Source organism: Myotis nattereri (genome assembly GCF_964212035.1).
Source record: "Myotis nattereri genome assembly, chromosome: 4".
Lineage (NCBI taxonomy): Eukaryota > Metazoa > Chordata > Mammalia > Chiroptera > Vespertilionidae > Myotis > Myotis nattereri.
The window spans coordinates 16,709,481-16,735,172 of NC_138079.1; the positions used below are offsets into that span (position 1 = coordinate 16,709,481).

General features: G+C 39.6%; 1 protein-coding gene across 2 annotated transcripts in view; it reads right to left on the reverse strand.

The window, feature by feature from the left end:
- Positions 1-7,425: 7,425 nt before the first annotated feature.
- RETREG1 (reticulophagy regulator 1) overlaps positions 7,426-25,692 on the reverse strand; it is a gene marked incomplete at its 5' end in the record, with an annotated part of 97,806 nt that continues 79,539 nt past the window's right edge. For both annotated transcript variants that reach the window (XM_081090546.1, XM_081090547.1), the window contains 6 exons: positions 7,426-8,857; positions 11,059-11,185; positions 11,423-11,487; positions 12,306-12,443; positions 14,402-14,486; positions 15,758-15,884. In XM_081090546.1, coding sequence (XP_080946672.1) covers positions 8,364-8,857; positions 11,059-11,185; positions 11,423-11,487; positions 12,306-12,443; positions 14,402-14,486; positions 15,758-15,884 — 1,036 coding nt within the window. In that variant the 3' untranslated portion in view covers positions 7,426-8,363. The remainder of the gene's footprint in view (positions 8,858-11,058; positions 11,186-11,422; positions 11,488-12,305; positions 12,444-14,401; positions 14,487-15,757; positions 15,885-25,692) is intronic.

The following is a 25,692-nucleotide window of genomic DNA, read 5'->3' on the forward strand; positions in this document are numbered from 1 at the left end:
GTGGGGGTAAGGGGGAGAGATCAACCAGAGGACTTGTATGCATGCATATAAGCCTAACCAATGGACACAGACACCAGGGGGGTGAGGGCATGAGTGGGAAGGCAGGGAGGGGGGGCGATGGGGGGATATGATCACATGTAATACCTTAATCAATAAGGAAGTTAAAAAAAAAAAAAAGAATCTGTGACAAGGAAGAGGTCCCTCACCAGACCATGCTGGCACCCTGATCATGGACTTCCAGCTTCCAGAACTGAGAGAAATAAATTTGTTGTTTATAAGGCACCCAGTCTATGGCATTTTTTATAGCAGCTTGAACAGACTAAGCTACTGTTTATTCTAGGAGGCCCTATATGATCTGCCACCACCCTGACCCCCTACCTCTGACCTCCTGCCACACCGCCTTTCCCATTCTGCTCACTTCTCTTCAGTCATATTGAAACTGTTGCTGTCCCTCTAACAAGGCTGAGCCAACATCTTTTGTTGGTACTAAGTCTTAGAAACCCTTTGAGTTCTGCTTGGAACATTCTTTTACTAGATTACTTCCTTCAAGGTTTCTGCCCAAATACCTTTACAAGAGAGGCCTGTCCATACCCTCTTATCAAATATAGTGCCTACTCCCCAAATCGCAAGCATAACTGTTCTCTATAGCACTGTATTAGTTATTACTCTATGAAATTACCCCAAAATTTAGCAGCTTAAAACAATAAACTTTGATAGCTGAGTTTCTGTAAATCAGGAATGTGGGTGGCTCAGGATGTCATAAAATCATAGTGAAAATGTGGGGCCAGGGCTGAAGTCCTGTGAAGGTTTCACTGTGGCTGAAGGACACCCTGAAAGATGGCTTGTTTACAGGCTGATAGCAAGAGGTTTCGGTTTCGGCAATTGGCTTCCTCCACAGAGGGCAAAGTGGAAGCCATAATGTCTTTTATGACTGGTCTGGGAAGTCACAGTTATTTCCACAATGTGCTGTCGCTGTCAGGTGCTGTTTATGGATGGGGAAAAGTTCTGAAAAATACATAGTTAGGCAGCTTTGTTCTGTGAACATCATAGAGTGCACATACACAAATCGAGATGGTATGGCCTACGACACACCTAGACGGTGTGGTATAACCTGTGGCTGCTAGTTCACAAGCCTGTACAGCAGGTTCCCGTACAAAACAACATAAGATTAAATCAAGTACAAGAGAAAATGGGGAAAAAAGAAAAGAAATAAAAGAAAAAAAATTTTAAAGAGAGAAAACGATACAACCAAGATGAGGTAAACAGGAGATGCATGAGACTGCTGGCAGAACACAGCATACTGTTTGACAGCAAACTTTTTTTTACAATTAGAAAAAGTACACACTAATAAAAAGTAAACACCTAAACTGGTGGCATAGGCTTATATTATTAACAAGTATTATGTACTGTACGTAACTGTACGTACTATGCTTTCATATGACTGGCAGGTTTACATCAGTGTCACCACAAACATGTGAGTAATGTGTTGTGATGTCACTAGGTGATAGGAATTTTTTAGCTCCATTAGATAATCTTACGGGACCACGCTCATATATGTGGTCCATCATTGGCCAAAACATGCTTACTGTGTACACATCTGTACTTACAAAGGTCGACCTTATTTAATGTGGGAGGGGTCTACGTAAGGGTGGGAGTGGGGTGTTTTGGGGACCATTTTGGGAAATTGGCTGCCTCTAGCACTTGCTGTTTGACTGTTCCCCAGTTTTAGCATTGAAAGTCTTGTATCCAGGACACGCCTCCATCTGGGCAACCCAGGATGGCGTTATAGTTTCGTCACCCACACTAGCCTGTAAGCTCTGTTGAGACAGGGACACCTTTCATTGCTGTATCCTACACTTGTGATAGAGCAATACAGAGACTGTTCAGTATTTTCAAATGAATTTTTTATAGTGCGAAATTAAGTCAGACTTTCCTAAACTATTGTTCATGTCATCCCTTCTGTTCAAGAATGGTTATCTGTTGCCCATAGGCTGAAATGAAAATTCCTTTGCCTGGCTTTCATAACCTTCCTCCCATGCTACCCATCTCCACTGTGTTTTTTCCATGCCACCAAGCAATTCTCCAACACCAACCGAGTGTCCTCTATCTCAACTCACTCCAGTCACTCTCTACCTGGAGATACCACCACACCCCACAGGTTCCCATGGCCCCATCTCGGGTTTGATTAATTTGTTAGAACAGCTCACAGAACTCAGGAAACCAGTTTACTTACTAGGTTACCAGTTTATTACAAAGGACAGTAAAGGATACAAATGAACAGCCAGATGAAGAGATACATGGAGTCATGTCTGGAAGGGTCCCAAACATAGAAGGTTTTGTCCCTGTGGAGTTTGGGGTGTCCTACACTCTTGGCTAGAATATCTAGGCGCTTTCCAAAAGTCACCTTATTAACATAACAAAAGACACCTTTATAGCTCTCATCACTTAGGAAATTCCACAGGTTTTAGGAGCTCTGTGCCAGGAATGTATATTTCTCATTATAAATCACATCACCTATCCTTTATGATTTTCAGCTAGTTCTAAACAAAGAGAGCCCTACTTTCATTTTGGGATTTGTTATGAATGGTAAGAAATACACAATTAACTACTACCATGAAGCTGGGGTCAAGGACAATGAAATATAAAGGAAGAGGCGATGGGGTCTTTAGAATAGAGAAAGTTCATCAACTAGGGAGATCAGAAAAGTTTTCATTAAGGAGTTGACCCATTCCAGATGGGTACTGAAAGAGGGGAAATACTGAGGACTTCATCTGCAAGTAGAAAAAGAAGAAAAACTGTGGAAGAAGGAAAATAAGGGACATATTTAGAATATGTCCAGTTTGGGCGAAGCATAGGATACAGTGAAAGAAGGGAAAATAAGACTAGAAAGTATCAAATTATCATTGGGTAAAGCATTGAACTGTATAGACTTTTTTACTCATTCTTCATTGGTAAACAGGTAGGGATGCAAAAGTGTCTCAGTTTATATGGGCATCAGGAATAGAACTGGGCCTTCAGTAGATCCAGCAGCAGGAGCTGGAATTGATTAGAAAAAATACCACAAGGGCAGGTCTGCAGCCAATAGCTGCAAGCCAAATGACTAAAGGACCTTTGAGTTAAATTTTCCACAGCATATCCAGGTACTTTGTTAATGTGTCTAATTTCTGCTGACAAATTATTAAAAAGGTCTATTACCAATTAATCATCCTACTGAAGAATTTAAACTGAGTCCGCCCATGACAAAAAAAAAAAATATTTAGGTTTGAAAATATTGAAAATTCCTTCTGGATACTGTGACATAGCCCTTAAGTTAGTTCACTTAATTACCGAAGTGCTGATGTTATGGTGCACACTGTAACAGTGACAGTACCATGATGAGTGGTTCCTTTATAGGCTAGGAGATGTTGCAATGTTGATTTTTGGTAATTAAAAAAGTTAATAAGGTCACCTTCAAGTCAATTGATATAGTAGTGATCACAATATTTGCTGGTTTCGGCTTACTACTTTTCACATTCCTATATTCTAGTGGCAATTGGGTTGGTTGAGGTTACCTTTCGGGGGTAACAAATATAGAATATAAAACGAACATTTAATAAGTGGTTTACAATTTCTATGAATTCCGTGGTCATGAAAAAAATGTTAAGTATTGTGATTTTCAGTAAACAATTCCCCCACCCCTTCCCATGTATCTCGCAGTTAAAGGGGACACAAGCTAGAAGCTGTGTGCCCCAGTTATATGCAAGCATGTGCTGTGTAACTGAGTAACTTATTTAACCCTGTTCTTCTGGGGGGGGAGGGGGGACAACTCTTACTTAACAGTAATCACAAAGATTACACACAATCCCAAGTGTCATTGTTTTCTGTTTTAGGTCAAGGGTTGGCTAACTTTTCCTATAAAGGGCCAGATAGTAAATATTTTAGGCTTTGTAGGCCTATGTTCTTTGTCACAACTATTCAACTTTTCTGTTGATAGCATGAACGCAGCCATAGACAGTACATGAATGAGTGTTCTAATAAAACTTTATGAATGCTGAATTTTGAATTTCATATATTTTTCACGTCATGAAATACTGATTTTTTTCAACTATTTAAAAATGTTTAAAAAAAAAACCCAAACTTTAGCTGGTATTCCATACAAAAAGGTTGCAGGCCAGACTTGGCCCACAGGCCATAGTTTTCCAACCCCAGTCTTAGACACTTTATCCTCATAACATATTAGGACAGGAGTGGGCAAACCTTTTGACTTGAGGGCCACAATGGGTTCTTAAACTGGACCGGAGGGCCAGAACAAAAGCATGGATGGAGTGTTTGTGTGAACTAATATAAATTCAAAGTAAACATCATTACATAAAAGGGTACGGTCTTTTTTTGTTTTTAGTTTTATTCATTTCAAACGGGCCGGATCCGGCCTGCGGGCCGTAGTTTGGCCACGGCTGTATTAGGAGGTGGGTGTTATATGTTAATGTTATAGATAAAGGAAACAGGTACAGAGACATGAGGTGAACTAGAGTCCCACAGCCAGTAAGTATTAGAACCATTAAACATGATTAGTGAAGAATCTCATACATGGTCCGGAGTCAGCTGAAATGATAGACATTTTTGCAAAACTTTTCATCCTTTATTCCACAGCATTTATTGGGTTATGAGGCCAATAAAGTGTAGGCCCATTGAAAGAAACAGAGTTTTCTTATAAGCAGGTACTTGTTGATTGACTTGGTTTTCATGTTTGAAAAGATGGCTTAGTTGAAACACAGGCTGGGGGAAAAAATTACTGTCTTGGTTTTACACAGTTTTTTTTATCCCCTGAAAGTGTTTCAGATGCTTTTTTCCTCCCATTCATTCTCAAAACATCCCTGTGAGAAGGTAAGAATTAGCTTCCTAATTTTATGTTGGGGACATTGGGGTAGTGGTCTTGGGATGTTATGTGACTTTGACATTGTGACTTAGGGCCGTAATATTAACATCAGAACCAGGCTCCTACTTCTGACATTCCATCCCAGCTGAAATGCTTTGGTGGAAATGGAGGAACAATACACACAAAAATAGTTCTGGGACTTTTTAATTTCATCATGATCACAAATGACCAATGACAACAGTTTAGTAAGTGTTTTCAGAATCATTTCTACCTTATAACTAATATAGTTGGAGCAGTGTAAACTCTACATCAACTAAATTATATTTTTCTTAAATGTAGATTTGCTTCTGTCCTAAAATCAGTAATATGCTGGCAGTTGCCACTTATTTAAAAGGAATTGCCCTTATTTCAAATATTGCAGGGAGATGCCTAAAGGTGTTGAGGATGTTTGCCAATTGCAAAATCTTATACAAGTTTCTTTTCTTAAAAGAATACTAAGCTGGAGAGGGGCAATTTTTTTAAAAATCACTTTTGAAGATTTTTAGGGTAGGAAAAAGCAAAGATGTTTCAGAATGAGAATATAAACACTGCTTTAACCCTGGGTTGACCTTCCAAAGCAAACTTGACCTTCTTGGACTCTGTTTTATTGTTTCAGATCAATATGCATGATCAATGTATACTATTCTCGTTTTGCTCAGCATTTTCTACTGGAAATGAGCAAAACATTTTTCTACAACTCCTCTATAATTAAAAAATAAACACATGCTTCAAATTTTAATGACTGCATCAATCCTTATGGTAAGGGATATAGAGTCCCCCTCCCCCCCCATACCGGATCAATCACAGGGTTTACTGTTACTATATCTTAAAATCAGAAACAAGATTATATATAATGCTCCCCCACGAAAAAAACAAACAAAAAACCATAGACACCCAAAAAAATTAAAAAAAAACCCTCCATATCCCTGTTAGTTTGAATTAAGAATACCATTATTGTATGTATAAATTTGTGATCATATTCTCAAACAAATAACATTGAAGTGCCAGGTTCATGGGCAGACAGTGAAGATATAAGGTGATAAAGCCACCGTTGGTAGAGAGCTGGCATGTCTCCTCCATAGTGCTAATAACACATTTTTCTACCCTCCCTTGTCCTCATCCCCTCCCCATCCCGAAGACCCTTTTGACTTATAGTTAACATTTGATCCTAGTACATTGTTCAGACCATCAACTCCTGAGTTTATCTTCTTGTGTAAGCTTGTCCGCTGAATTGTAACACATTCTTTAATTATTTGGATTATTTAACTTCTTATTTTCCCCTCAATGAAGAAATTGAAATGACCTTCAAACTTTTTGAATTTATGGCCAAAAATATTTTTTAAATGAAGAAACATACACATTAAAAAAAAGGGAATCCTAGTCACCACTATTTATAAATGTGTGACTGTATTTTTCTTCATGTCCAGAAACTCTTACTGAATAGAATTCAGGTATATTTCTCCCAAACACACACAGTTCATAGACCTAACACCAAGTTTTCATGTGTACCAAAACGGGCAAGATAATGAAGGCACAGGCTCACTGTGTATCAATAAAGGACATCAAACACAGTCATGAGGCACTAATGACATATAAGCATAGTCAGTCACAAAAAGCAGGTGTTCAAAGTCTTCAGTAACTTCTCTCCCTTTAACATTTGGCAAAATTCAGTCTAGATATTTTAATATCTCAGAAGGAAAAAAATAAGAGCTGCTACATTAAAATGTCACATTACCTATGATTACACTAGCCTTTAGAAAATAAAATGAAGGGCGGGATCACAGATTTCCTATATTCTTGGATTATCCTTCCTTTCTGAGGGTCTCAGATGTCTGTATGCATCTGCAGACATGCCAGCAGTACTGAATATTGAAACGACTGTCTTTGCTGGCATGGTCCCTCAACACTATTAAACGTTACATTGCAAAAGCACAATTAGCTTGATTCCTGCTCTTTAGTCCTTTGTTAAAAACCTCCGTCAAATCTGGTTATTAAAGGTGATCGAAAAGTTTAAAATAATGGAAAAACATATTCTAGCTTCCCAGTGAGAAACATTAAATATTTAGACTTCAATGGCAAATAAATACATATTAAAGCCAAGCAAGTTTTTCTCCTGTAGGAGAATTTATACAGACTACAAAAACAGTTATTTTTTTCTACTACTGATGACCACGTCACTCACAGAACAGATCAGGAACTAGTTTCATGATTTTAAGAGACCGTTTTTTTCCCCCCATGATACTATATCAAAGATGAGGGCTTTACCTAGATCTGAGCAGGCAGAATAACTCTGCACTCATGATATCCCTATTACAAATATATGATAATTGAACCACAAAACATAGCCCAATATCTGTTTACAACGGTATACGTGATACATAATTACTTGCTTTCTATGGGTTAATATCACCCATTGCGGGACTAGAGCTGACAGTCAATGGAGCATGCCATTTACAAGTAAGCCTAAATCTACAACTGCAGAAATAACAGTGGAAATGTACCAGCCTATCCAAAGGAGTTAAATACATTTTAAGAATTTTTCCTAGGAAATTAATTTTGATATTATTTTCCAAATCTTCAACTAAAGATGCCTCAATAATTTTTACCTTTTTACAACAAAATCCACCAAAAATATTTGTTTCCCAGTGTTAGGAACAAAGGGGTAGATATAACATGTATTCCCAATTAGTTATTAATGATTCAGTGAATTACAATAAACTGTTTTTGCATGCTTGAAAAATTAATTGTAAAGAAAAAATAATTGTAAAGGAAAAGTAAGGAGTACTTATGGAAGGATTGCAATAATTTCATGTTTTCTTTTTGCTTTAAATATAACCCCTAATATTCATCTCTGAAAACACAGTATGTATGTATATGTGTGTATATATGTATGTATACACACATACATACATATACACACACATGTCAAGTTGACCCTTGAACAATGCGGGGGTTAGGGGCACCGACCCACTGCACAGTCAAAAATCTGTGTATATCTTTGACTCCCCCAAAAACGTAACTATTAATAGCCTACCACTGATGGAAGCCTTACTGATAACACAAACAGTTGATTAACACATTTTGTTTATGTATTATATACTGTATTCTTACAAGAAAGTCAGCTGGAAAAACAAAATGTCTAAGAAAATCATAAGGAAGAGAAAATACATTTATAGTATTTATTGAAATAATCCCGCACAGTTCAAACCCATTTGTTCAAGGGTCAATTGTATATATATATATTTTTTTTCATTTCCATGCTAATTACATAAAAATAACTATCAGATATATCAATCTATCAGTGTCAGCTGATATATATCCAATTAATTCACTGCAGAAGGGAAAATAAGACAAAATAATCTAAAGCAATGAGTAAAGCTCACAGTTCAAAAACATTTTTTTTTTTTTTTTGCTTGTTTGAAATTTTTTGGTAGTTTATCTGTGCTCTGTCATATAAGCTGATTCCAGACTAGTGGCCTCCAAGTAGATTTGAAAGGAAGCCTGAAGACTTCTTAGTTTGCTGTGCTTCTGCTTCCTGGTCTTGTGAAAGTCCCAATTCACTCTCAATTTGATCGAGCTCTGACTGGTCAAGGAGTTCAAAGTCATCCCCTTCTTCAGTGTCTGTGTCCTCTCCCGGGCTGGGTGCAGCCTGAGAAAGGGCTTGCTGCGCGCCCTCTAACTGGTCTTTGATAGCAGCAGTCACTGCAGCTGTGATGACGTCCCCAGCCAGGTTGCTCATCAGGTGAAAGGTTTGGTCACTGCTCAGAGGAAGGGTGAGACCAGCTGGTGACTGCCTCTCTTTGCTGGGTCTGAGGCCGCTGTCCAACTGTTCCTTTTTTCTCTTGAGCTCAGTGGGCAAGCCGAGGCTTAATTCATCTTCATCGTTTGTTCCCATGCCATTTTCTAGAGATGGAAAATCTGAAAGGCCTCGAGAGAAAACTTCCTCACTAGGTCGGTCAAGATCTGTAAAACGTACAACAGAAGTTCATGCTTAAGCACCATGATAAATTTGAAATGAAAGAGTAGTCTAAAAGATACTGATTTTAATCTAAACCCTCTGGGCAACCTTGGCATTCATCTAGCCGCCTGGTTCAGTTTAAATAAACCTAACCACACATACTGGACCCCTCCCAAATCTGGGGCACCATCTCTCCACAAGTACACAAATACTACATGCCCCCCCCTTATGTCTTTAATGTTTCTCCTAAGCACAGAGCAGTGTACATAATGACTTACTATTCGACCTAACATTAGCTTGAGGCTTTGACTAAAGTTTAAATGTTCACCATAAACAAATATTTCATCCTGCCCCTGGGGAGGAAATTAGCTTAAGCCATTGTGGATATGTATGATCACAGGATAAGAAATATTTCAATTGGAGGTTTTCATGGTATCTGGTATAGCAGATGGAGAATATTACCCAACCTCAGCATTTTCATCCAGGAAGATCTGAGTATCTGTAGCCTGTGTTTGTTTAAAGCAATTAATTAGAAGCAGCTATTGCTCCTTCTATTCCACATTCAACTTCAGAGCACATGGAAACATTTGGCTTTACATAAAAATAGCTGCAGGCTTGATCCCTGGCAGGGGGCTGCAGGAGGCCACTGATCCATATTTCACTCTCACATTGATGTTTCTCTCTTCCTCTCCCTTCCTCTATCTCTAAAAATCAATAAAAATATATATTTTAAAAATAGCTCATACCATTTTAACCAAACTAGTGTCCTGAATACATGTAGGAACACTTGTAAAATTTGGTACATTTGAAAGCAGTGTCAGGTTCATAGGCAGACAGTGATTTTATTTTCACGTTTCAGAGAAAATCTTTCAGTATAAAGGTTAACTCTTTACAACAGTGATTTGAAATCCTCGGTTTAACTAGCGAAAAGTCTCATCTGTGGGTTGGGTTATCGTCCTTCCCTTGTGTAAATCTGAGGTGGGATGCTGAAAAACAAAGTGTTTGTTATCTAGGTTTTGTGGGTATTTAGCGCTTAGAGATCTTCGATGGATGTCAGTGATCCTCTTGTTCTAATGCATTTTAAAGATGAGGAAATTAAGGTCCCCATAAATACTAGTATAAGGTCACACAGCTAATTACAAAGGCAAGCCAATATTTGGGTCTCCCAGTCCCCAAAACTGTCTCCTTTCCAACCCTGCACAGCCTCCCTCCTTTCTCTAGAAAAGAGTGTTCTTGCTTGTAAAAGTACATTGAAGACAATTTATTCAGAATCCTCTATTATAGCCTGCTCATATTTTCAGTATATGGCTAAGAGGACTTGAAATAATCTAATAAGACTAGCTAAAGTTAAGTTACTGCACATGAGTTGTCTCTCAATTTATTTTAAATTGTACTTAACCTAATTATTAAAATAAGAGCATTTCTTGTTTATTTTTAAACTGACTTTGAAGACAAACATGAGAAACCCTGGAGTCAGCTTTGGATTTGGGGAACTTGCCCTCCATGCTCAGTCCCTGTGAATGAGGGCTACCCTCAGATATGTGGGATTGGTTTTTCTCTTCCCCTCCTCCCATTACTGCTATAAACAAGGTCACCAGGTTTTGGAGAAGTTAATTTTGTTCACTGTCAACATTTATATGTTTTCTAAATAAGGGCAAATTTTGGACACTGACTTTAGATTTGTTTTTCATACTCAAAAAATAATAGCTCTTGACATATAATTCAGATATTATCAAATTTATCCCTTTAAAGTGTACAACACAGTGGTTTTTAATATATTCACAAAGCTGTACAACCATCACCACTACCTAATGCTAAAACATTTTCATCCCTCCAAAAAGAAACTCATACTAAAAAAAAAAAAAAAAAAAAAAAAAAAAGGAAGAAACCCATGTAATTAACAGTCACTTACCATTCCCTCTTCCCCAGGCCCTGTAGTAGCCACGTATCTACTTTCCATTTATATGGCTTTGTCACATAAATGGAGTTACTCAATATATCTAGACTTGTCTGGCTTCTTTCATTTTGCCTAAAGTGTTCAGGTTCATCCATGTTGTAGCAAGTACTAATACTTCATTTCGATAGCCAAGTGACAGTCCATTATATAGATATACCCCATTTTGGTTAGCCATTCAGCAGTAGACAGCGTTAAATATTTTGCATGCACTCATAATAATAAAAAAGAGAGAGAGAAACGTGAGCATACCGTCAGAAGTGTCTGTCTGTGGAGTGTATCCTTCTGAAAGGTTGAAGGTCCCATTGTCAGTCCAGGACACCTCGGATACGTCTGTGTCGGACACAGACAACTCTTTGGCAGCTACCGTGAGGCTAATCTGTGTTAATATAAATACCAGTGGCACATTCTAAACTTCTGTGGCAAATCTTTTGAAAACTCCATACTACCACCAAAAATGTCAGGCTAATAAAAACCAGGTGAGTATTTTTCCTTTCAGAATTGTTCAATCATCTTAGAGAAATAGGAGGAGTCGATTGGGAAAATCATTCTGGCTTTAAATCAATTTACAGTCAAACTACACAGGAACAAATGGAAAAACTAAACAAAAAAATACCTTAGGACAAAGAGCTGAAAAGTCTAATTCACTGTCATCTTTGTGACTTTTTTCTTTGTCTGCTTCTGTTGAGAAAAAATTGGGGAGCTTTCAGTTTCCCGGCCAGCTTAGACATAGTGTATCTTATCCATTACATATCCTTACCCACATTCCTCACTTTCTCCAACACTTCCACGGAATTAAATGTTTGCACATAACAAGCTTCGCTTATTTGCAGAGGTGTGATTTCCAAGGGGATGGTCCATATCAGTGGTTCTCACAGTGTGGTCTCTGAACCAGCAGCATCAGCACCACTGGGAACTTGTTAGAAATGCGTATTTGCAGGCCCTACCCTAGACCGACTGAATCAGAAACTCTGGGGCCGGGCCCAGCAATCTCTGCTTTAATAAGCCTTGTTATTAAAAGGCAGTTGTAATGCATGCTACAGTTTGAGAACATATAAGGTCACAGGACAAGTTAAGAAGTGAAAATTGATGACACTGAGTTTCCCTCTATGTATTTTGTTTCCCTTCCCATTCTTTTGATGCCTCTTCTATGGTTCCCACACTCTTGGTCCTACCTGTGTCATTTTTTATCTGCAATGGCCCACCCCAAAACAAAGCAAATTAAAGGAAGTAAATCGTAAATAGCAAATATAGAATGGTTGAATTCTTTTCTCCCTCTCTGAAATTTAATTAGAAAGTCCATTTATTGTATGTTTCAGAAGATAATAAAAGTCTACCTAAATAGGAAAGGCTATGTTACTTTGGGGAAAGGGGTGAGCTTCTGTAATAATATGCTGTAAAAGGCAAACACCGTGAAATGTACGGAAGGTGATTTCATAATCAATAGCCCACTGATGTCTCATTTCATGTGTGGAATCTAAAAGTCAAACTTTACCTACCAGATCTCTCACGTTTTTTCTGGTTAATATATTCTCCAATTCCAAAATCTAGTTTCAGCAGAACTGACTTGATTTTGCTGTATAGTTTTTGTCCCATATCATTACACTTAAACAGTGGACACAAAAATGCACACAGTACTGAAATATAAGAAGGAAGAGAGTGTGGGTAAGATGATCTTCATTTCAAAAGGCTACATCTTTGTATTTCACAAAAATATTTCAATTCCCCTTAGTGACAAACAGAAGGGTTTTTTTTCTTAGGGAAATGCTGCTGTGAAATAAGTTTACAATTTCAATTCTTCTCCCTGCAATAACAAGTTATTCCTGCATGCATGTGTGCGCGCGCGTGCACACACACACACACACACACACACGTTTATAGTCATTGTTTTCAAAGACTTACAATTAGATCAACTCCCTCCCTTCAATCCTTTACCCTCAAAATTTATACACAGATTCCATGCTTTCCAGACAACAGTCCTGGGTTAAGATCTCTACTTATTTGTTAAATGCAAATGCACCACGGGAAAATTATTATCTACTTGTCTCTCATCAGTCATATTAGGATAGTAACGTTATTTCAGGGCTGCTGTGAAGGGGAAATGAGACGAATGCAAACCATCTGAATAATGCCTGGCCCATATCAGACTCCCCTTCTCCACTCTCTTCTCCTCTACCTGCTGCACAAGGCAGATCGGAGGCTGACATTCTACATGAATTCTATTTGGGAGAATGGATTTGAGCTCGGACCATTTGCCATCTGTGGTATGCATCGGGAAAACAAAAAGAAATGAAGGCTGTATTGTCTTCCCTAATGTTTATTTCTTCGTTGTTGTTAGGAAACATGCCTATTTACCTTTCAAATAGGAGATGCAAACTCAAATACCTCTAGCAGCCAAGGTGGTATGTAAAAATTTTAAAAGCTGGTGTGAGAAAAATAGGGCAATATAAGGGTTAATTAAGTGGAACATGCCCACACCATCTAAAGGTGGCAGCACTAAATCATATTTTTCAGGAGAAGCAGGAAATCTACTTTTTTACAGCATTTTCTAATTATAATTGATGTACAGTAAATTACACATATTTAAAGTGTACAATTTGATAAATTTTGAGCCAGGCATACAACTAAGGAACCATCACCACAATCAAGACAGTAACTATATCTACCATCCTCCAGTTTCCACATGTGTCTATTAATCCTTTCCTCCTGCCTATCCTTGACCTCTCCTACCTCACCCTCAGGCAACCATTGTCAGCTTTATCACTAAAAATTAGTCTGAATGATACATAAATAAAATCATACATTATATACTCTTTTCTTAAAAAAAAAAATCTGGCTTCTCCCACTCAATTGATTATTTTGAGATTTATCCAGATTGCTGCACATACTGATGTTTTTCATGCTGAGTAAAAATCCATTGTACGGATATACCACAATTTGTTTTTCCGTACATCTATTGATGGTCATATAGGAATTGTGTTCCATTTTTGCCTCCTACACATAAAGCTGCAATGAACATTCATTCATGAGTCTTTTGTGGAAAAATGCTTTCATTTTTCTTGGGTAAACACCTAGCTATGAAATGGGATATAAAGTAGTTTTTAAGAAACTGCCAAACTGTTAATCCAAAGTGGTTGTACTATTCTACTTACCCACCAATAGTATGTGAGAATTCCAGCTGCTCCATATCCTTGCTAATGCTTGATATGATCAGCATTTTTAATTTTAGCCATTCTGGTGTAATGGTATCTCATTGTGGTTTAACTATTTTTTGAGCCACAGAACATGCACAAGGGCAAAGGTATTCGTGTGTCTGTGGGGGTAGGGAGTATACTTATTTATAGCTTTAAGACATCATTTAAAGTAACATTAATTACTTATAATCCTGCCTTTTGGCAACTATTCTTCCAATTTTAAAATATAAACAGATCTCGATGAAAAGGAGAAACTTCGGACAGATGAAATTAAAGAACAATCACCTTTCTTTATAATAAAGAACTCATCCCCTCCTCTTCCAAACTATGGATGGTCTTGTTGACCATTAAATGATACCACATGCATCGCATAAACTAGCCAAATGTTCTGCTATACTTACAGAGTAGATAGCTGAGTATAACCCCAGGAATGTAACTTCCCAAGATCATAAAAAACGTGCACACACTGCAGACCAGGAGGCAAAACTAGAAATCAGAGGAATAACACGTGACAGTTATGCATAATAGCAGGACATTTCAGAGTACGGGATACACACACACTTATTTTTCTATATGTGACCTATTAATTACGGTGAAGGCTTTTCAGTGTCTTTTGCCCTTAGTTCTGACTAATGACTATAGTGTTCAACCAGCCTTACTCTATTTTCACACTTGGTAATAATCGTTCTGACGTTCCAGAAGCTAATTTCTGGCACAGGGCACAATGTCTCCCATTAATCATGCCTGTGGCTTTTCGTACTGCCAGATGCCAGCGAACTGAAGATTTATATGCCTCCAGAAACTTCTCTTACTCAGGATCACCCTCTGGATATAAAGCAGCCTAGGAACTAAATCTGAAAGTTCAAACTACTTCTATAAGCAAAACATGTTACAGAAATTAGATGCATTTCTCTAAACATAACGGGAATTTGCACAGCTGATAAGCTACTGGGATAACTCTACTGGCCATTTTCTTCTTTTTTTTAAAAAAAAATATTTTTTATTGATTTTTTACAGAGAGGAAGGGAGAGGGATAGAGAGTTAGAAACATCAATGAGAGAGAAACATCGATCAGCTGCCTCCTGCACACTCCCCCCACTGGGGATGTGCCTGCAACTAAGGAACATGCCCTTGACCAGAATTGAACCTGGAACCCTTGAGTCCACAGGCTGACGCTCTAACCACTGAACCAAACCAGTTAGGGCTCTACTGGCCCTTTTCATCCTCCTCCGTAACTATATCAAATTGATCCACTTCTACATCACCTAGAAACCAGCTGTGAATGAAATGAAATTCCCACAGTGAAACATGATTATTTTCCTTCCAGGAGTCATTTTAGATTAAAAAGAGAGACTCAATTATCTCCAAAAAACCCTTCAAATGACTAAGAGTTCATTTCATTTCCCTTTGACTTCAGAACCAGGCTGAACATTATAAACTGAAATTCTTAATATTTTTTTCTTCTTGGTCTGGATGACAAGACCAATCACCATTCTTTTTGTTAAGGAACTAGATAAATAGGTATAAAAATAGGAAACCAATCCAATTTCAAACTATGATGTTGAAGTTTGTCTAATGCTGACACACGAATGATTCTAAACCTTGCTGATACCAGCTCTTAGGGGATGTGTTCCTAGTAGATCGTCTTCTGAACTGGAGACCACTTACAAGCTGGTAAAATAAGTAACGCATTTGTTTCTAAGTTTACTGCACCATTTAAAGCACACACAATCATTCTCCCACACTGGGAAACTTGCCTTGCCAGGGCTCTGCTGTTTGAAAAGAGACATTTCTTGAAGAAATATGCTGAAATTCATCCAGGATTCTGCAATACAGTGGCTGAGCCTGGGTTTTTCATCTGGTTTGGAAGTGATAACTTCCCAGCTAAAGAGAGAAGAAAACAAAAAAAAAATTAAACGAACTTTGGATAATGCAACATTCATTGCTTCAGAAGCAAATATTTATTGAGCACATACTGTTGGCAACACTCTCTGGAAACTCCCTGTGCAGAGGTAAACAAGCCAGATATCTGCCTAGCAAAGCTCAAGTGCCCAGAGAAGAAAGACAGACTAAATCACCAGCTACACAATACCCAGTTACAATAAGGGACGGCTGGGGGAGAGGTACAGGGTGGGGGCGTTGCGACATCCTCTCTGAAGAAATCACTTGAGCCAAACCATGGTGGCTCAGTGGTTGAGCACTGACCTATGAACCAGGAGGTTGCTCTTCGATTCCCGGTCAGGGTGCATGCCCAGGTTGTGGGCTTGATCCCCAGTGGGGGGATGTGCAAGAGGCAGCCAATGATTCTCTCTCATCATTGATGTTTCTATCTCTCTCTCCCTCTCCCTTCCTCTCTGAAATCAATCATTCATATATATATATATATATATATATATATATATATATATATATATATACACTAGTAGCCCGGTGCATGAAATTCGTGCACTTTAAAAGGGAATTAATTGCCCTAACCGGTTTGGCTCAGTGGATAGAGCATTGGCCTGTGGACTCAAGGGTCCCAGGTTCGATTCTGGCCAAGGGCATGTACCTTGGTTGCGGGCACATCCCCAGTGGGGAGTGTGCAGGAGGCAGCTGATCGATGTTTCTCTCTGGTCAATGTTTCTAACGCTCTATCCCTCTCCCTGTAGGAAATGCCTCCTGTGACAGTATTTTGGGACAATAAATTCCATTGTTACTAACACTTATATTACCGTAAGAACTGTAAATAATTCTAAATTTATATATGAATTATTATTACAATCAGCAACAGAAATGAGAAATTCACTGTGTACAAGTTGAAATTATTTTCTAACCAAATGGGTTTGAAAAGAGTAGTAAATGTTTTAGATAACAATAAATGTATAAATGGTGCTGAATACAATTTAATAGAAATACATACAATTTAAAAAGGAAATCTGAATTCAGTGGCAAAGAATTCACTCCTCTAAATGAAAGATGGACCCAAATGAGTTACCCTCTGGGAGTTTCCTAATAAACTGTCCAGTGATTAATTCTGATTTCCACTGGAACATGCATTTCTATAGTCTTCCATTATATATAGTCTACCATTCGCTTATGTCACCACAATTCAATGTAGATAATATAAGGAAGTATGTAATATATGCTGTAATTAATATAGTTATATAGTATAGTATGGGATGGAACATTTCAGGTCAACTTTTCAAATTCCCTTATTATTATAGATGCGCAAAGTGAAACCTAAGTTTCCTCCGCTAGTTTGGGGCAGAGCCACGACCTGATGCCACGACTCCTAATTTTCCATGCAGTTCTGTTTCCTTTGAACATGTACCCTCTTCAAAGGATAAATAAATTCAACAACATCCTTTAAAGAAACCCAATATTGTAATTTAGAGCGAGAAGGAGCAGTCAGTGTTCCTCCTCACTCCTTTCTAGAGTCAGGAGGAAGAAGGTGAGACTAACCCAAGGAACACGTGGCCTCATTTAGGAGCTGCCTTTCTAGGCAATAAAGAGCTCTTTGTGTGCAGAATGCAAACACTCAGTGGAAACTAAGATTCATGCTTGGTGGCTGGTTGGTGCTTAATACAGGTGGCATTGAGGAGAGAGAGAGAGAGAGAGAGAGAGAGAGAGAGAGAGAGAGAGAGAGAGAGGAGAGAGAGACTGCATAATGAAATTCTAGGTTTTCCTAGAGAGCCTTATCTGGAAAACACATGACCAGAGAAAGGATCGCCTGTGAATATTGGATGATGCTTGGGAAAGAGATCTTTTACACTATCCTTGGCACTGATGAACCTGCAATGCAAGATCCAACTAACATAAAAGGAGCCTTAAAAACAGTGTGAGGCTTTCTCAAGTTCTTAACCAAAGAGTACAACTCTCCTATGTCTGAAGGTCATCCAGTGGAGAAAACTAGTGGCTTTAGTATTAATAGTCCAGGGTTTATTTCCCCCCTCCTTACTTTCAGAGAGAACATGCACTTGCCAGCTTCAAAGGGAAGTAAGGTTCTTTGGTTCATCTGTCCATTCTTCGTTCTGTCCGTCCTTTCCTCCCTCACCCACGTGCTTGCTTCCTTCGGCTTTCTCTCTCACTCATGCCTTCACTGAGGAAACCTCCTACACACTCCAGCCAAGACATAAGGACCCCTTAAGAGTGCCTCCCTGGTGGTCATCATCCCCAGCCTCCCCCACGCTTGGTGAGTCCAGCTGAAGTGGTTCCAAGCGAGAATCCACAACTCCCCCATGGCCACACCATCTTTCAGATGGGCTTATTCCCAAGGATTGCAGCTGTGTAGTGCTTTCAATTTTTTTTTTTAAAAAAAGTATCAAAACTATGGCCCTGGCAGATTCATTTAGCTACTGTGAATTTAAAAAAAAAAACCCACAAAACTAAAGGACAGATTTTTGACAAAAGGCATTTTGCTGGTCAAGATAAGCATTTATTTTCCAAAGAACCAATTGATGGTTTCATCTGCCTGAGAAACTCTAAGGGAATAGAATTAGGAAGATAGTTCCTCAGACAAGCAGCCTCACCTTATCACAGAAGGGAGCTTGGCCTCCCAGCAGAACTTTAACCCACCATCCTTTCTTGCTGCCTCCATGTTCCTGTTAGAATACACTTTGGTATATACATTAGGTGGTCAAGCCTAAGTAATCCTTCCAACCTTTGTCATCTCATGGCACACATAAACTACTAAAATTCTGCAACACACCAGAAAATATATATTTTTTGCCAATCTGACAAAAAACAAAGTACAATTTTGATTCATTCACACCAGATGGCTATTACTGCATCGGCTATGGCACTTTTTATTTGACAATCTAAGGGAAAAGATGTCAGGTATTGTATATGTTACAAATTCTTGCCGCACATCAGTGTGCCAAGGCACATCGGTTGAAAATTGCTATTCTAGAAAGTTCTCTAGTTGACTGTGAGCCCCTGGGGCACAGTTTAAACAGCAGCTGTCCAGGCCTCACTCCAGAGAGTGTGGTGGAGCAGATCCTGGGCAGAAGCTCAGAAATCTGCATTTTTAATAAGTGTCCCAGGTGTTTCTGAGACAGGTGTTTCTTACACTAAGAGTGACTGCGAGAAATACTCCATGAGAAAGTTACGAAGAATTCCCATTTCAAAAATAAAGACAAGAGGAAAATTTGCTTTGGGGCAAGAATTTGCTCAGGAATCCAATTTTCCCTCCCACCTGAAACAACCAAAAAAAAAAGTGGGAGGGGTAAAACAGACAAAATATATGAAACACTGATTTTCAAGACACTGGGCATTACTCAAGGCAGGTGGGCAAATCTGAGAGATGATTGAGTGCTGTGATGTCCAAATCACTGCCGTGAGTTTCTAGGCTGAGGAGCAGGAAGGATGGATCCTGGTGACTACCTGAGTTGAGGAGATAGAATTCAGAGTCCAACGAGAAGACCCAAGAGGGCTATGGTGGCAGGACTGAGTGGGTGGACTAGAGCTTGCAGAGAGAATGCTGACCATCAGAGACCCCTGGAGTCTCCAGCTGAGGGCCACCGGGGCACGCATAAGGAACCCGGGACCAGGAACCAGCCATAGAAAGGACAAGCAGAAACAGAGTCCTGTGCTCACACAAGGCCAGAATGACACCTGTCATACTGGAAATTCTGGAAAACCTCAAATTCATGGATATCCTCAGAAGGGCTTTGCCTCAGTTGAAGAGAATAATTAATCCTAGGCTAAGTGCTCCTCTGGTTCTAACAAGTCTTAGAAGCAAGCTCTAAAAGGATCAAACGGATTTGAAGTTATTTAACTGTGGCAGACCTAGGAATAAAAAGTGGTAAGTTTGGTATGATCCAAACAACTCACGTGGTCTAACTGGGATCTGAAGGATTTTATTTCCTTTCATGCTTACCCTTTAAATTATTGTGTACCTTTTTTCTTTAGAAATGTACTTAACAAAAACATGGTTTAAATTTTATTTTAAAAGACAAGTTAGTCTTTGTACAGTTTAATGGGTGACACATGAAATTCCAATGCACTTTAGTTTCAGACTGCAGCACACAGTATCCTCCATTAGGGGGTGCTATAAGACTAATAAATGCGACACTCTTCTGCTCTTTAAAAATAGACTATTTCGTAAAAGAGAACACCTGCTAGCAACCTGTTTCATCTCTTTCGCCCCCAGTGCCTTTGAGCTCTACAAAAATAATGCAGAAACAATGAATCTTGGCGTACAACAAATGATGTCTGTCAGTACCATTTTCCTTCCATTCATTTCAATAAACATGCATTGAAGGCAGCTGATGACTGTCAGTCATCATTCCTGGATGCAGGAGGCCAAGGAGCGGGAAGGATGGATGGCTATGGCACCCTCTCCAACCAATAAGTCAAAGCTTACACAGGACCCCAAACTAATATTCTCTCTCTCTCTCTCTCTCTCTCTCTCTCTCTCTCTCTCTCTCTCTCTCCCCCCTCCCTCATTACCTCTCTCCCCGCTTCCTCTCTTTTTTTCACTATACATAAAGCTTGCCTTCATAAAATGACATTTAATTAGGGCTACTGGAGAAAAAATTTTAAAAACCTGAGTTGGGAATTGGGTATGGGAGGAGAACCTGTTAAATAGAGGATACCATCTTTTCATTATTGTGCATTTCACAGGATCATACATTTTTTTAGAATATGCTTAGTGAACCTAAAATTCAAAAAGCATTTTTGTTGTGGAATGTTATTTTTTAAAGCAAAAAATTAAGAGTTTTTAATATATCAAAGCTCAAGTCCTTTCATATATTTCTTGAGCTTTAGGTTTGAGGAGACAATTACCAACAAGAGACAGGTAAGCTGTGGTGGATGGGGAAAGAGAGAAGAGGAGGCAGTGTGTGAGTGAGGGGTGGAGAATACGAATGAATCCTGATGGTCTAGTTGGAGCTCTGGGGTCCTGAAAGCCCTAGAGGCAGAGCCAGCCACAGATACCCCCTCTGGGGAGCCCAGTCTCCCCTGGGCCTTGAGGTGGTTTCAGCTTGGTTTCTGGCATGTGCAGCACAAAATGAAGTGCTACGTTTTCAGTGGGATCAGTGAACAGTTGTGTAACATATTTTAAAGTCAGAGGCAGAAACAACTATTTAAAAAGAGGTATGGAGGAAGATTACACACAGAGATTAGTATCACAGTTTTATTTAGGTGACAATCTTTAGTAGAATGGAAGAATGGAAATAGGGTGAATAATTCAAGTCGAGGCAGTTGGTTAACAATTCAAGCTAAGGAGGTTTCAGGCAGCAAGAAATAAGAATAGCAGCTAACACCAGGGCCCAGGCACTGCTCTCTATGCTATAAGTGTAATCTCACATTCAGTCCTTACAACCAACCCAGGAGAGAAGTGCTGTGTGTTATTCCTGTCTTACAGATGAGGAAATGGAGGCCCACATACATTAGCCATCTTGCTCAAGGTCACAGAACTCGTACACAATGGACTAGGGCTGTAGGAAATGGAACTGAGGCTGCTCAGAACGGGAGACACAGGAAGGCCTCTCTGGAGGGGAACATGGGGATCGTGTCAGAGATGAGTGAGAAAGTGCATTAGGGCATCCAATGGGAAGGAATACAGAATCCTTAAATGCCGAGCTCCAGAAACAGAAATACCTAAAACACGGCTTTGGTTCCCAGGTGTAACTAAGGACCAACGAGTTAGATTCCTATTTTCTCTCTGCACCACTTCAGCTGTTTCTAAGTCAGGACCCACACAATGGTTCCAAAGCACGTGCCAACGATAACCATGCTTACAGCTGCCGCTGGCCGAGCTCCCCACAGGGCCGGGCACTGAGTGTAACACGGTGTGCATGTCCTCACTGACTCTCCTCCACCTGAGCCCCTCCCCACCCCATCGGCATACCATTCTCTTCTGTAGCAAGTACTGACTGCAGTTCACTTATGTTTGCAATGTTGACTATTAGATTTTAAATTCCATGAAAGAATTCATAGAGGTGGCTCTGGCTTCAGCAGCTAACAGAGCTTGATGTCTATAAAGCACATGGAAGAGTGACTAGATGAATAAATGTAAACAATGGATGAATATCCAAGAAGAAAACACCAAAAAAAAAAATTACTGGTTATTTAGTGACATTATGTATGATTTTTATTCACTTATCTGAATTCTTCTCCACATTAAATATTGACAATAGTAAGCATGTATTCCTTTCTATGTATAAATATATATCTAATAATGGGCAAAAGGCCCCCAAAATTTGGAAACTTGCTTTCATTTATGTGGAATGGGTTTTTAAAAAAATTATTCCCCTAGAAATGGAGAGTTAAACTGCCTTCAAAATTAAGTAATAAGGAAATATGCCTAATTTATTCCAAAATAACTAGAAATCAGTATTTTGTGTGGAATTCCTTCTGGCAAAATGTGGGCCCCAATGCTTGACCTCTCCATGGGAATCAGGAGCGCCGTAGGTAGACAACATCACATACAACCCACATGCATGTGTGATCCGGGGAGCACAGGACTGGGGCCTGTGAAGCTATGTAGGCCAGACTGTGAAAGTCAGCCAGTCCCCAGCCTTCCCATGCGATAGAGAAAATGCGTCCCCTTTTTGTTTGTTGAGCCACCTCAATCCACTGGAGAGCATTTTCAGATACTGTTGTCTCCTCTTAAACACACACACACACACACACACCTTTCTTGTCAGTTTTTTAAAAAATCTTTATTGTTGGAAGTATTACATATGTCCCCTCCTTTCCTCCCCATTGGCCCCTTCTAGCCTACCCCCACCCCCTGCCCCAGGCCTTCACCCACCCTATTGTCTGTGTCCTTGGGTTATGCATATATGCATACAAGTTCTTTGGTTGATCACCTCCCACACACCCACCCTCCCCCACCTTCCCTCCTAGATTCCACAGTCTCTTCCATGCTTCCATGTTTCTGGATCCACTCCTTTCATCAGTTTATTTTGTTCATCAGATTTCATATATGAGTGAGATTATGTGATACTTGTCTTTCTCTGACTGGCTTATTTCACTTAGCATAATACTCTCCAGGTCCCTCCATGTTGTCTCAAAGGGTAAAAGATCCTTCTTTTTTACAGCTGCACAGTATTCCATGGTATAAATGTACCACAGCTTTTTTATCCACTCACCTACTAATGGGCACGTGGGCTGTTTCCAGATCTTAGCTATTGTAAATAGCACTGCTATGAACATAGGGGTGCATATGTTCTTTCTGATTGGTGTTTTGGGTTTCTTAGGGTATATTCCTAGAAGTGGGATCACTGGGTCAAATGGCAGTTCCATATTTAATTTTCTGAGGACACTCCGTACTCTCTTCCACAGTGGCTGCACCAGTCTGCATTCCCACCCTCAGTGTACTAGGTTTCCCTTTCCTCCACATCCTCGCCAGCATCTGTCATTTGTTGATGGTAGCCATTCTGACAGTGTGAGGTGATGCCTCATTGTTGTTTGAATTTACATCTCCCTGATGATCAGTGCTAGTCACTTCTTAGATGTTTCATATCCCTAAGAACTCAAATGGCAATAATCATTCCCAACGATGTTTAGAAGAGCTCTGTCATACCTCCTCCAGAGAATGCACATTATTTTACATTATTTGATTTGGATTTTTAATCTACAGGAATTGAACAATGAAGCCAAATAATATTTTTGAATAAGTGAATTATGTCAACATCCCATATGGACAAAATTTTTAAAAAGGGGACTTGTTATAACCTAAGTTGTCACCTAGCAACCACGACAAGCAGCTGCTTCCACCATGACACCTATAAATATGCTTTGGCCTGGAGCCCGCACAGCCCTGTCATTCTCCTCGAGTGACTAATGGTCTCATGCTCGCTGTTGGTAGCGAACATCTGTTGATGGTTAAGTCCTGCCGAATTTTTCTTAGAAAGGTCAGTCAGTATCCAGTTACAGATTTTAACATTTCTTAGCACAATGTGTTAGAATTTCTTTTAATCCTGTGGACACATAATATGTTCTTCCGTGTGTGTGTGTGTGTTTGTGTGTGTGTGTGTGTGTGTGTGCAGAGAACAAAATAAAAACAGGTATGTGTCTCTGCACAAACACAGCATTAGAACCATGACAAAGCAAATAAGATGTGTCAACTGGAGATTAAAATAAGCAAAAGCAAGATTAAGAAATTACATAGCCCTCCACTTGAAGCTGTCACTTTCTCAGACCTCGTGAGCAGCTCCTCCCAAGGCTAGGGACCAGGAGGCACCAGCTAAGTGCTGGCTTTTTCTACTCCAAGCAGTTGAGCCCCATCTCCCTCAGGGAAACTTGGGGTTCTATGTAGGTGGGTCTCTCTCTCTCTCTCTTTGCCCCCTCTCTCCATCCCTCCCTCCCTCTCTCTTTTCATACTGTTTTGAACAAATCAGATAGCAGTCACTTTGTGAAACTGCCCCTGTGTCCCTTCCATCTCAGTCTGTGCACTGCCACTTCCCAGGAGCACAGACCATCACTTATCCACCAGGATGATTTGGAAGGTTGGCACTCAACCGCCATCGCGTTACTTCTTATGTTATTCTGGTTTCTATGAACAGATGCCAGTTAGAAGTTATTTTCCAGAGTTTTCAATTTCATTAACTTTTCAACAACTAGACCGTCATAAAGTCAGGGCAAGAACAATTTAAATTCCATTACTAGCTCAGAACAAGCACCTACTTGAGACCTGCAGATTAAACACCCTTTGGTTTGTGAATGCCAAGATTTGCTTCAATCACTCTCCCCGATGGAAGAAAAGGTTTCTACCTTATCCCTGAAGGACAGATAATATCTGAGAGTCAGGAAACATTTCTCCAGGAAATCAGATATTATTATTGTGAAGCAAGTTGACTAATTTGGTCATAAGCCTTTCTTTGCATTCTACTTGGGGCCATAATTTCCAATGAAGTGCAATCCAGGATTTACTGTAACTGGAGTCAAAAGTAATTGTCCCCTTTTCACACCTTTGGCCTAGTTATGTGAAACGCACACTTCTGTGACAATACTAAAGGGCATATTTCTTACAGAGAAAATTTCATCAACAATATGGCTCCTAATTTTGTTTCTCAGAGACCTTACCCATTTCACAGGTCTGTACAGGTACATACAACCCAGATACTAAATGATCAAGCTCCTCCAATGTGTTTTTATTATAAACTAGGATCCCAGCCTGCGATTCAAAATTGCGTGGTGCCGCCCATCCTCGAGTCACTGGTCAGGCCCTGCCTCCCTCTCCAGCCCTTGAAGCAGCCATGGCCACTGCTGATCAGGCCCTCCCCCAGCACAGGCCTGTGGAGGCCCCTGCCGCCCCACCCCTGAGGCTGTGTGCGCAACCTCCTCCTGTCTGGTAGACCCGTTATGGAGTCCCGGTTAATTAGCATATTTCTCTCTCTCTCTCTCTCTCTCTCTCTCTCTCTCTCTCTATATATATATATATATATATATATATATATATATATATCATCTGTCTATTAAAACGTCTTTTGTTTGAAGACTCTGTCATCAGTCTTTGTTGATAAGAGGATGCCCTGGAATATGGCAGATATGGAGTCGGTGACCATCAGTTATTGAGGTATTCATTCAAGATGCTGGACTGTTTAATTATAGGCTACATTCCCACTTTATTTCTTTTAAGAACACATCTCTCATTTTTCTTCATTTTCAAGCCAGCCACAGAATGTGGCATTTAAAGGAACACACCTTACCAAGAGAATCATTCTTATCAGTCAAAGAAATGAGAATCTCCTTACGATGA